The following is a 13646-nucleotide window of genomic DNA, read 5'->3' as shown; positions in this document are numbered from 1 at the left end:
AATGCCACACAGTACACACAGAGGAGAGTGCAGATCAGAAAATCAGGTGCAGAGGGACACCACATTGAGCTTGCCTCCATTCCTAAAGTCCAGATATGCATTCCCTGTTTTGCAAATAAAGACTAATTCACAGAACCTACCTGTATTTACCTCTGAATTCTGTGCCATCCTGTAATGGTGTGTTATACAGTGCAGAGAATAATCTTTATTATTGTCACAAGTCGGCTGATATTAACAACGCAATGATGTTGTTGCGAAAATCCCCTAGACGCCACATTCCGGCGCCTGTCCGGGTACACGGAGGGAGAATTCAGAATGTCCAATCCGCCTAACAAGCAGTTCTTTCGTGACTTGCGGGAGGGAACCGGAGGAAACCCACGCAGACACGGGGAGAACGTGCAAACTCCGCACAGACAGTGACCCAAGCCGGGAATCAAACCCAAGTCCCTGGTACTGTGAGGCACCACTGTGTCTTCGTACCACTATAAACACAGCTCCAAACCCAGGTTTTAGTGTTTGTTTGCAGATTGTTCTGATGCCATTGCTAATATTGTAAATATGCTTTCAGGCGTACAGTACACAAAATACGGCTGCAGACGAAAGAGCGATAGCAAGATGGTGCATAGGAATTTCTGTGACAACAACAATAAACCAAAGCCTATAAGGAGACGTTGCAATCTTCACGAGTGCACACAACCATCGTAAGCACAATGCTGTTGTTCATCTATTTTGAGCTGACTGGGAGATTGGGAACAGATTTTCTACAAATGGTCTCAGACGGGTGCCTGTAGAGGGCAACTTTTAAAGGAGCAGATTGAAATCCTAAAGCTACTCTCGGCTTGATATTTTTCACCAAAGTCTTTACGGATCCCTAAAAGCAGGGACCAGCCATCAAGGACACTGGGGCGTCTTTCAAAGAACGTGGAGATGGGGGGGACCTGGGCAGGGCTGGAGGGGCTCAGGTCGGGGGTCTTTCCTGGGATTGGGGTCGTATGGCAAGTCTTCCCTGTTTAGCCTTCAAAATCTTGAAACTCTCTTCCAGCATGTCATTTTCAATGATCTGTCAGGTGAATGTAAAAGTCTTCTCTGAAGTTCCTTTTTCACATTCAATTTCTTTCCCCTTTAACTTTTTTCAAGCCTCTGAGCTTTCCGAGAAGCTTAAAAGCTATGAACTGCATCGTTTACATTCAATTTCACCGTCCGTTACCTTTTACGGGTCTCTTGATTGACAGGTCCAAGCTATTTCAAAGGAGGGATGAGCTTTGTTTGATTTTAAAGCTGTTCACGGTCCGTTAACTCTGAAGTGCTTCCTCTCTTGAGCAGATTTCCTAAAAAGTCTTCCAGTGTACTAAAGAACAATACAGCACAGCAACAGGCCCTTCGGCCCTCCAAGCCTGTGCTGACCATGGTACCTGCCTAAACTAAAACCGTCTGCACTTATGGAGTCCGTATCCTTCCATTTCCACTCTATTCATCTATTTGTCTAGATGCTCCTTAAAATGCCGCTATCGTACCTGCTCCCACTACCTTCCTAGGCAGCACATTCCATATATTTACTACCCCCTGTGTAAAAGCCTTGCCTCACACATCTGTTCTAAACTTTTCCCCACGCACTTTAAACCTATGTCCCCAAGTACTTGACTTTCCTACCCAAGGAAAGTGCATCTGACTATCCACTCTGTCCATGCCACTGTGGTCCATTATCTGATACGATCTCTTCAGGCATACCTAACAAGATGAAACTGTAACTACTGTATTTACCATGAACAAACTTGAGATATCCTTAAATAGTTTCATGATGAGAAACTCAATAAAAGTAGCCAGACGAGGAAAAAGTCACCACCATAAATAGTGAATAGATCAGTTGGGAATTTGGACCACGGGTATGATGGAACTTCGGTTGGGTCACTGTCTGTGTGGAGTCTGCACGTTCTTCCCCGTGTCAGCGTGGGTTTCCTCCGGGTGCTCCGGTTACCTTCCGCAAGTACTGAAAGACGTGCTTGTTAGGTGAATTGGACATTCTGAGTTCTCCCTCAGTGAACCCAAACAGGTGCCGGAGTGTGGCAACTAGGGGCTTTTCACAGTAGCTTCATTGCAGTGTTAATATAAGCCTACTTGTGACACTAATAAAAGTTATTATTATTATTGAATGTATCCAAGGCATGACACAGTCGGTGATGGCCATGGCTGAGGGGCTCAGAAACAGGAAGGGGGAGTCACTCTGATGGGGGTATACGACAGGTCTCCCAACGGCCCACGGGAATTTGGAGAACCAATATATAAGCAGATTCTAGATAGATGTAGAAATAATAGGATGTAGTGGGAGACTTTAATTTTCCATATATTGACTGTAAATCCCTTTGGGCCAGGGCTCTAAATGGTGAGGATTTTGTTGTGTGTCCAGGAAGGGTTTTTGGAACAATATGTGGATAGTCAGCCTAAAGAGGGGGCCATACTGGACCTAGTACAAGGGAATGAGCCCGGCTAGGTCATCAAGGTTGCATTGGGGGAGCATGTGGCAAACAGTGACCACAATGATGTTCTTTCTAACTGCGTTTCACGGCTTTTTCGTTGCTCCGAAGCGCTTCCCAGAAAGAGCAGGTGTTGTTTCTAACCACAGTTTTTTTCCTGCGGCGGTTTCCCCTGTTCTGAAGTCCTTCCTCGAAAGAGCAGCTGCTCTGTCTGAGTTCTGCCCCCTGGCGGTGCCTTTCCAGTCTGCCCCTGGCACTGCCCTGCGGCTGGGTTTGAAGGGGGGGGGGTGGCATTGCCACCGATTGGGAGGTCTGTAGTGTTATTCTGAGATCAGCCCTTTAAAAACGGCGACCCGTTCTTCATCTGATCCCATGGCGCGAATCACCCGGCCTCCAAACTAATTTAATTGTGAGCTGATTGCAATCTGGATCTTGCTGATCCACCTGGTGGGAATCGTACCCCGTTTCCTGCCGGAGACCCAAAAAGATTTGGGAGAAACACGTCCGAGGTAATGCTGTGCTCGCTAATTCACAGGAAGCAATACTGGTTTTCAATACTGAATGATTGATTTAATGTTTAATTCTGTTTCTGTGGCAGGTGGTTAACAGAGGAATGGGGATCTTGCAGTAAAACGTGTGGAAAAGTAGGATTCCAAACAAGAGTTGTACAGTGTGTCCAGTATCTTAACAAGGGTGCCAATAGAACAGTGCACACCAAGTACTGTGCTGGAGACCGCCCTGACAGTCGGAGGCCATGCAGCCGTGCGACATGCCCGGCACAGTGGCGGACGGGAGCTTGGTCTCAGGTACGTGGGCAACGTGGAACTTATTCCTTCAAACTGTTCAAGACGTTTCCGCCCAAAGGTAGAGGCGATCAGTATATGATAGTTACTAAGAAATCCAAAAAGAAATTCAGGAGAAAATTCTTAACCCAAAGTACTGCTAGAATGAGAAATCACGTGGAGTTGTCGAGCCAGCGATGCACCTCAAGGGAGAATAGATGGGTGTGCTGACTGCTTTAGCTGAACTGGGATGGGAAGAGGCTGCCCAGTAGTGACTGACTGCCCTGTTTCTGCCACATATATTCATAGATGCATCAACAGACAAATTATGACAGAAGTTATTTTTAATTCGTTCACGGGAGGTGGGCGTCGCTGACTACGCCAGCATTTATTGCCCATCCCTAATTGCCCTTGAGGGGGCAGATAAGAGTCACCCACATTGCTGTGGGTCTGGAGTCACATGTAGGCCAGACGGGGGTAAGGACGGCACATTTCCTTCCCCAAAGGGCATTACTGAACCAGATGGGGATTTTCTTAAACGGCAATCATTAATTCCAGATTTTGTTTTTAATTGAATTCAAATCTGCAGTGGCAGGATTTGAACCTGGGTCCCCAGAGCACGAACTCTGGGTCTCTGGTTTACTCGTCCAGTGACGCTACCACGACGCCACCGCCTCCCCCATATTCAAACGGATGGTATCACGCTCAGGGTAAATGATCTTGAGGGATGGTGCACAGTTATGATTCATGCTGCGCGTGCCAGAGCATCACTCTTGTTTTCTCTGCTCTTGATTTTCTCGGCCCAGTGCTCTGTGACTTGTGGAGAAGGCATACAGCAACGGCAGGTGGTGTGTCGGAGCAGTGATAACGGCATCAGCCATTGCAAAGGTGAAAAGCCTGAAACGGTACAAATGTGCAAAGTGATGCAGTGCAACGGTAAGGACACGGGCACATTCCGAGTGTGTTGGTCTCCATTGATCTTGTTCTCTGACTGGGACTCTCAAAATCAGCGTCGTTCAGACCGCCGCGCTCATCGCCAGCTGACCGTTACGTGCAATGAATTCACAGAAACGCCAAGATATTAACAGCACTTTTTCCTTGTGGGTTTCTTTTGAAGCACACAGTTGCCCGGAGGTAGTTTTTAGGGATTGGCACTGCCAAAGCAGACCGTTGCGTGATGAAATGAAATGAAATGAAAATCGCTTATTGTCACGAGTAGGCTTCAATGAAGTTACTGTGAAAAGCCCCTAGTCGCCACATTCCGGCGCCTGTCCGGAGAGGCTGGTACGGGAATCGAACCGTGCTGCTGGCCTGCTTGGTCTGCTTTATAAGCCAGCGATTTAGCCTTGTGAGCTAAACCAGCCCCTGATGGGAGCACACAGTGAGAATTCCATGGGAAGGTCGGCCAACCATGTCGGTGATTTTCTATCCATTAAAATCAGTGGGCAGAAAATCGTGCAGGGCACGTTGACCATTCATGCCAACCTTTCCAAGATCCTGGAGGTGCTAATTTGGGACCGTTTAACTTTTGGGTTTTAAACCCAGAAACTAAGAGCAGGAGGAGGCCATTCGGCCCCTCGAGCCTGTTCCACCATTCGATATGATCGTGGCTTTCTCCCAATAGCCCCATATGCCATTAAAATCTAAAATAATACCTATATCTTTCTTGAATGCAGTCAGTGACTTGGCCTCCACAGCTTTCTGTGGTAGAGAACTCCACAGACTCACTACCCTTTGAGTGAAGAAATATTTCCTCATCTCAGTCCACGATGGTCCACCCCGTATACTGAGACTGTGTCCCCTGGTTCTAGATCCCCCCCCCCCCCCCCCCCAGCGGCCTCACCAAGGCCTAGTACAGCTGCAGTAAGACACCCCCAGCTTCTGAACTCAAACCCTCTCACAATGGAGGTCAACATACCATTTACGCAGCTGTTTTATAATTTCACACATTGCATCGCAGGGTGAAAAAATAAAACGTTAACTTGCTCAAAAATCTTTTCTCCTCACTCAGGAAAGTCTTCTGTTTTCACCCCAAGCACGGGCACCGTTGATCACGTGACTCCACGAGGACACTGGATGTCGCAACTCGTACCGGAGAAGCCTGTTCATAAAATTTCGACAGGTAATTCTCACTTTGCTCCATTGTTCATCATACCGCCCATCTTTGAATATTGACGTGGATTTTACAAACCAGCGCTTCTGGAATTTCATGTTGGGATATTAATTACAGTATTGGATGTGGGGGTTAGCTGCCTCATGTTGTGACCTGTCTGCTGAGATTGACGGTCCAAAAGTGGACTATTTGGAGCACAAATTCAAAAACCTTACCGGTGAATCTGCAAATTCAGTCATGAACATATTTGGAGACGGTGATGATAGCCATTCAAAGAACAAAGAAAATTACAGCTCAGGAACAGGCCCTTCGGCCCTCACAGCCTGCGCCGATCCAGATCCTTTATCTAAACCTGCTCCTATTTTCCAAGGTCTACTTCCCTCTGTTCCCGCCCGTTCATATACCTGTCTAGATGCCTCTTAAATGATGCTATCGTGCCCGCCTCTACCACCTCCGCTGGTAAAGCGTTCCAGGCACCCACCACCCTCTGCGTAAAAAACTTTCCACGCACATCTCCCTTAAACTTTCCCCCTCTCACCTTGAAATCGTGACCCCTTGTAACTGACACCCCCACTCTTGGAAAAAGCTTATTGCTATCCCCCCTGTCCATACCTCTCATAATTTTGTAGACCTCAATCAGGTCCCCCCACAACCTCCGTCTTTCCAATGAAAACAATCCTAATCTACTCAACCTTTCTTCATAGCTAGCACCCTCCATACCAGGCAACATCCTGGTGAACCACCTCTCCACCCTCTCCAAAGCATCCACATCCTTCTGGTAATGTGGCGACCAGAACTGCACGCAGTATTCCAAATGTGGCCGAACCAAAGTCCTATACAACTGTAACATGACCTGCCAACTCTTGTACTCAATACCCCGCCCGATGAAGGCAAGCCTGCTGTATGCCTTCTTGACCACTCTATCAACCTGGGCAGTGGGCAGCACGGTAGCATGGTGGTTAGCATAAATGCTTCACAGCTCCAGGGTCCCAGGTTCGATTCCCGACTGGGTCACTGTCTGTGCGGAGTCTGCACGTCCTCCCCGTGTGTGCGTGGGTTTCCTCCGGGCGCTCCGGTTTCCTCCCACAGTCCAAAGATGTGCGGGTTAGGTGGATTGGCCAGGCTAAATTGCCCTTAGTGTCCTAAAAAATAAGGTTAATGGGGGTTGTTGGGTTACTCGTATAGGGTGGATACGTGGGCTTGAGTAGGGTGATCATTGCTCGGCACAACATCGAGGGCCGAAGGGCCTGTTCTGTGCTGTACTGTTCTTAAAAAAAAAACCTGCGTTGCCACCTTCAGGGTACAATGGACCTGAAATCCCAGATTTCTCTGTACATCAATTTTCCCCAAGACCCTTCCATTGACCATATAGTCCGCTCTTGAATTTGATCTTCCAAAATGCATCACCTCGCATTTGCCTGGATTGAACTCCATCTGCCATTTCTCTGCCCAACTCTCCAATCCATCTATATTTTGTTGTATTCTCTGACAGTCCTCCTCGCTATCTGCAACTCCACCAATCTTAGTATCATCTGCAAACTTGCTAATCAGACCACCTATGCCTTCCTCCAGGTCATTTATGTAGATCACAAACAGCAGTGGTCCGAACACGGATCCCTGTGGAACACCACTAGTCACCCTTCTCCATTTTGAGACACTCCCTTCCACCACTACTCTCTGTCTCCTGTTACCCAGCCAGTTCTTTATCCATCTAGCTAGTACACCCTGAACCTCATACGACTTCACTTTTTCCATCAACCTGCCATGGGAAACCTTATCAAATGCCTTACTAAAGTCCATGTATATGACATCTACAGCCCTTCCCTCATCAATTAACTTTGTCACTTCCTCAAAGAATTCTATTAGGTTTGTAAGACATGTCATTCCCTGCACAAAACCATGCTGCCTATCACTGATAAGTCTCTTTTCTTCCAGATGTGAATAGATCCTATCCCTCAGTATCTTCTCCAACAGTTTGCCTACCACTGATGTCAAGCTCACAGGTCTATAATTCCCTGGATTATCCCTGCTACCCTTCTTAAACAAAGGGACACCATTAGCAATTCTCCAGTCCTCCGGGACCTCACCCGTGCTCAAGGATGCTGCAAAGATGTCTGTTAAGGCCCCAGCTATTTCAACCCTCGCTTCCCTCAGTAACCTGGGATAGATCTCATCCGGTCCTGGGGACTTGTCCACCTTAATGTCTTTTAGAATACCCAAAACTTCCCCCTTCCGTATGACAACTTGACCTAGAGTATTTAAACATCCAATCCTAGCCTCAACATCCGTCTTGTCCCTCTCCTTTGTGAATACCAATGCAAAGTACTCATTAAGAATCTCACCCATTTTCTCTGAGTCCACGCATAAATTCCCTCTTTTGTCTTTGAGTGGGCCAATCCTTTCTCTAGTTACCCTCTTGCTCCTTGCATACGAATAAAAGGCTTTGGGATTTGCCTTGACCCTGTTAGCCAAAGATATTTCATGACCCCTTTTAGCCCTCTTTATTGCGCGTTTGAGATTCGTCCTACTTTCCCGATATTCCTCCAAAGCTTCATCAGTTTTGAGTTGCTTCCTTTTTCATCTTAGCAAGTCTCACAATTTCACCCGTCATCCATGGTTCCCTAATCTTGCCATTTCTATCTTTCATTTTCACAGGAACATGTCTGTCCTGCACTCTAATCAACCTTTCCTTAAAAGACTCCCACATTTCAAATGTGGATTTACCCTTAAACAGCTGCTCCCAATCCACATTCCCTAGCTCCTGCCGAATTTTGTTATACTCTGCCTTTCCCCTATTTAGCACTCTTCCTTTCGGACCACTCTTGTCCTTGTCCATGAGTATTCTAAAACTTACGGAATTGTGATCGCTATTCCCAAAGTAATCACCGACTGAAACATCAACCACCTGGCCGGGATCATTCCCCAATACCAGGTCCAGTATGGCCCCTTCCCGAGTTGGACTATTTACATACTGCTCTAAAAAACTCTCCTGGATGCTCCTTACAAACTCTGCTCCATCTACGCCTCCAACACTACACGAATCCCATTCAATGTTGGGGGAAGTTAAAATCTCCCATCACAACCACCCTATTGCTCTTACATTTTTCTATAATCTGTCTGCATATTTGTATCTCTACTTCATGCTCGCTTTTGGGAGGTCTGTAGTAAAGTCCCAACAATGTTACTGCACCCTTCCTATTTCTCAGCTCCACCCATATTGCCTCAGTGCTCGAATCCTCCATCGTGCCCTCCTTAATCACAGCTGTGATATCATCTCTGACGAGTAATGCAACTCCTCCACCCCTTCTACCTCCCTCTCTATCCCTCCTGAAGCATCTATACCCTGGGATATTTAGTTGCCAGTCCTGCCCTTCCCTCAACCAAGTCTCAGTAATACCAATAGCATCATATTCCCAGGTACTGATCCAAGCCCTAAGTTCATCTGCCTTACCTGCTACACTTCTCGCATTAAAACAAATGCACCTCAGACCACCTGTCCCTTTGCGTTCATCATCTCTTCCCTGTCTACTCTTCCCCTTAGTAACATTGAGTTTATTGTCTCGTACCTTACTGGCTTTAGTTGCTTTTCTTTGAAAAATAACTTAATTGCCTATCTTTAAGCATGGGAAAAGCAGCTCGCCACGGCGCAGCGTGGTCGATGAAATTCATCTACCAGCAAACCTCGCGAGATCAACTGCGATCGCGTGAGACGCTGCGATGTAAATCCTGCCCATTGAGGGTGCTAGGCCTTTTCTCAATAGAACGGAGAAGGGTGAGGGGTGACTTGATAGAGGTTTATAAGATGATCAGGGGAATAGATAGAGTAGACAGTCAGAGACCCTTTTCCCCGGGTGGAACAAACCATTACAAGGGGACATAAATTTAAGGTGAATGGTGGAAGATATAGGGGGGATGTCAGAGGTAGGTTCTTTACCCAGAGAGAAGTGGGGGCATGGAATGCACTGCCTGTGGAAGTAGTTGAGTCAGAAACGTTAGGGACCTTCAAGCGGCTATTGGATAGGTACATGGATTATGGTTGAGTAATGGAGTGTAGATTAATTTGTTCTTAAGGGCATCATTGCCCTAATGCTATCCACAGTAGCATTGTGGATAGCACAATTGCTTCACAGCTCCAGGGTCCCAGGTTCGATTCCAGCTTGGGTCGCTGTCTGTGCAGAGTCTGCACATTCTCCCCGTGTGTGCGTGGGTTTCCTCCGGGTGCTCCGGTTTCCTCTCACAGTCCAAAGATGTGCAGGTTGGGTGGATTGGCCATGCTAAATTGCCCTTGGTGTCCAAAATTCTATGATTAACCTAGGACAAAAGTTCAGCACAACATCGTGGGCCGAAGGGCCTGTTCTGTGCTGTATTTCTCTATCTATCTATCTACCTATCGTGGGCAGGGTCACTCTTTAGGAAATCTGCATATTAGAGCAAGGCCGTAAGCCTCACTCTATTGTGCAGGTTCCCGAGGTACCTGAGGCTTTGGGATTCATCCCCTTTGCCTCCGAGATCTCGGGCGAGCGCCCAGAAACGGGGACCAGGCGGAAGGGCACTTGTGCGGGATCTCCCAGGAGGTCAGAGGCCCCCAGCTGCATGCCCTTTGGGCAGGGTGATACCCTGGCACTGCTTGTGCCACTTGGGCTCCCAAGCAGTGCCAGCATGGCATCCTGGAAGGGCCAGCCTGGCATCTTGGCAGTGCCACCTAGGTACCACCCTGGTACTGCCAAGGAGCTAAGTTGGCATTTTTTTTGTTGCCTGCCTGCAATCGGGGCGGGGATGCCCGGCATGGGGTTTTTTTGGGGGAGGGGGGGCTGAGACCCTCCCATAGTGCGTTCGGGCTGAGGGGAGGTCGGGGATCATTTTGGGGGCCTGGGAAATCGGATGGCGTCCCAATCTCTCGCTACACTGGGGGGTTCCGGTGAGTAGAGCTCCCCACTGTACAAAACGGGGCTATATGCAGCCTCGGTCACACAATCCCCATTCAGGTCCCTTATACAACGCAAATCGCGTTGAATAGCCATGGGTTTCTTGGCACTGCGAGCACCAGGGAAACACGTGGCTAAATGCAATCGCGAGGGGACTTCATTCCCTTTCGGAAGAATTGCGCCCATGGGGTGTAGATTCCCCAATCAAACTCTTCCATGGGGAGTGTGTATGTTTGTACTCTGTCTATACCCTGCCTGACTTTGCTGCATCAGATTTGTGTGGAAGCGCTCCCACTCCAAGGTTGGTATTGGGAGTTTGTCGGGAGGGGTGAACGGGAATTTGTGTTTAAACAGTCCTTAAACACATCTGGGTAAGCTTTAAAAGTGACAAAAAGAAGTTTCAATTTTGGTGTGACAGGAAAATGGCCGCCACAAAGTTCAGAGATGGGAAACCAGGCCTGTGGCTAAATGATGGCCAACATCTCAAACTCCTGGTTGATGTCCGTTAAGCAGCACTAATGTGAATGGAGCGATAATGAAAATCTGAAATTGAAAAAAGTCGAATAATGACCATTGTCGATTGTCGAAGAAAAACATCTGGTTCACTCATGTCCTTTAGGGAAGGAAATCTGCCGTCCTTACCTGGTCTGGCCTACATGTGACTCCAGACCCGCAGCAATGTGGGGAAGGGCAATAAAAGCCTGCGACGTCCAAGTCCCATGAGCAAATGTTTTTAAAGGTGTGTCTGCCTGTAACTGCAGGTGGACAGGTATTGGCCGATGGGCAGCGTGCCATTGGGGCACCCTGTTCTGCCTGACGTCCCTTCAGTGCTTCACCTGCTCCTCTGCCCATTGTGTCCCCACATTGTTGGGGGAACTAAAAAATGGCAGTGCCAAAACACTTCATACAGAGCACCTTGAGTGGAAGCGGGAAATGGTCCCGAGAATGGCTCAAAACAATGTTACCAAGCTTCTCTTGCATTGCCTGGCAGCCATGAGCAACCACTTTGTATGGTTAGGTGGGCGAGATACGTCATATACCAGCGCAAATGTTGTATGAATATGTAACTGACCAGGGCCTCTTCAATACAGTTACCTCCAAACAGGTGGGCACTTCTTATACCATACAGTTGGCAAGTACTAAAGTCTCTTGAGGGATCTTGGCTGTCAATTGGGCCTGACCATTCTCATTTCGGATGTTCCAATTAATTACAGTCCTGAGTTCTGTTCATCCAGACGCATTATAAACAGATTCTGGAGCCAATTGCTGTAAAGGTCCCACCTCAAAGTTTAGACAACTCGATACATAGTTCCTGCCCCTGACTGCTTATTGCCAGGGAATGACTATCTAATTAAATAGCAAAGAGAATTGCTGAAATGAAAATGAATGAAAATCGCTTATTGTCACGAGTAGGCTTCAATGAAGTTACTGTGAAAAGCCCCTAGTCGCCACATTCCGGTGCCTGTCCGGGGAGGCTAGTACGGGAATTGAACCGTGCTGCTGGCCTGCTTGAAAAGCCAGCGATTTAGCCCAGTGAGCTAAACCAGCCCCTAAAAGACTTGAGGCGATGAGCCTGATGGTAGTTTCATAGAATTTACAGTACAGAAGGAGGCCATTGGCCCATCGAGTCTGTACCGGCTCCTGGAAAGAGCACCCTACCCAAGGTCAACACCTCCACCCTATCCCCATAACCCAGTAACCCCACTCAACACTAAGGGCAATTTTGGACACTAAGGGCAATTTATCATGGCCAATCCACCTAATCTGCACATCTTTGGACTGTGGGAGGAAACCGGAGCACCCGGAGGAAACCCACGCACACACGGGGAGGATGTGCAGACTCTACACAGACAGTGACCCAAGCCGGAATCGAACCTGGGACCCTGGAGCTGTGAAGCGATTGTGCTATCCACAATGCTGCCGTGCTGCCCATTTTGTCTCCTCATTGGCTACAGGTGAGATCCCAGAGGACTGGAGAATAGCTAATGTGGTACCGCTGTTTAAGAAAGGTAGCAGGGATAATCCAGGAAACTATAGGCCAGTGAGCCTCACGTTGGTAGTAGGTAAATTATTGGAGAGAATTCTCAGGGGCAGGATTTATACCCATTTGGAAACAAATGGACTCATAAGTGATAGACAGCGTGGTTTTGTGAAGGGGAGGTCGTGCCTTACTAACTTGATCATTTTTTGAGGAAGTCACAAAGATGATTGATGAGGAGGTCGGTGGATGTTGTTTACATGGTATCATTGTTGACATAATAGAGCCACCAAACCTGTATGCAGCAATATTCAAAATAATAACATCTTCCTGGTTCACAGGTATTGCATGCAAAAATAAATTATACTTTTCAACATGATGTACTTCCTCTAATACCTGCAGAATATGCCAAGTGACAAAGTAGCTAACTAACTAATTAAAGATTATTTTCATTGCTGTAAATGGTGGCGGTACCTGAATTAAATGAAGGATCCGAGGCTGTGCTGCTTGGGAGTTGCTCCATCGCAGTGTTTGGCTATGCCTCAACCCTAGACGCAATGCTAATTTCCCATTTATCCTTTGGCTGTAAAGATTCTTTCGAATTCAACTATGAGATTATCAAGTTGGCAGATCATTTGCACAGTTTCCCACCCCCTCCCATGGCGAGACACATGGCAATTGGCTACTGAATTTATGAAACCCAAGCAATAGGCGGGAGTTACTACTCCGCATTAGAACATAGAACAGTACAGCACAGAACAGGCCCTTCGGCCCTCGATGTTGTGCCGAGCAATGATCACCCTACTCAAACCCACGTATCCACCCTATACCTGTAACCCAACAACCCCCCCTTAACCTTACTTTTTAGGACACTACGGGCAATTTATCATGGCCAACCCACCTAACCCGCACATCTTTGGACTGTGGGAGGAAACCGGAGCACCCGGAGGAAACCCACGCACAAACGGGGAGGACGTGCAGACTCCAGGGGGCTCAGGTGGTTAGATCTACATCAATAAAGGTGGTATCCCTACCTCTTCCCATTCAAACAGTGTATCCATTGTCTGATTGACAACCAAAGACTTATACTTCAGGCACTCCTCCTCTGGGCAGCCATTCGGGTAAGTAAACGTGAAAGAAATGGCCTTCTAAGGCGCAAGAGACCCTGAAGAGCGAGTTTCCCTGAGTGCAAGGGGCCTTGTAGATAATTAATTCTTACTGTTTATACATGGCAAATGCACTAGGCCAACTTTTGGAACATCTGTCTTGCATCAAAGATTGAGAAAACTCGGCAGGGCCCCACTTCCTGGATGCTACACTACTTTATTCTAGTTCCTCTGATGTGTGAAGGCTATTGCAGTGAACATAAATAGATTG

At 47.5% G+C, this 13646-nt stretch overlaps 1 protein-coding gene across 4 annotated transcripts in view; it reads left to right on the top strand.

Moving 5' to 3' along the window:
• Positions 1 to 13646, top strand: part of LOC119956043 (A disintegrin and metalloproteinase with thrombospondin motifs 14-like) — a 180686-nt gene that overhangs the window by 163232 nt on the left and 3808 nt on the right. For all 4 annotated transcript variants that reach the window (XM_038782814.1, XM_038782813.1, XM_038782812.1 and 1 more), the window contains 4 exons: positions 569 to 701; positions 3070 to 3277; positions 4060 to 4189; positions 5265 to 5375. In XM_038782814.1, the coding sequence (XP_038638742.1) occupies positions 569 to 701; positions 3070 to 3277; positions 4060 to 4189; positions 5265 to 5375 (582 nt within the window). The remainder of the gene's footprint in view (positions 1 to 568; positions 702 to 3069; positions 3278 to 4059; positions 4190 to 5264; positions 5376 to 13646) is intronic.

This window comes from Scyliorhinus canicula, chromosome 22, assembly GCF_902713615.1.
Source record: "Scyliorhinus canicula chromosome 22, sScyCan1.1, whole genome shotgun sequence".
Classification (NCBI taxonomy): Eukaryota; Metazoa; Chordata; class Chondrichthyes; order Carcharhiniformes; family Scyliorhinidae; genus Scyliorhinus; species Scyliorhinus canicula.
Note: the sequence above shows the minus strand (reverse complement) of the source record. Positions and strands in the feature narration are given on the sequence as shown.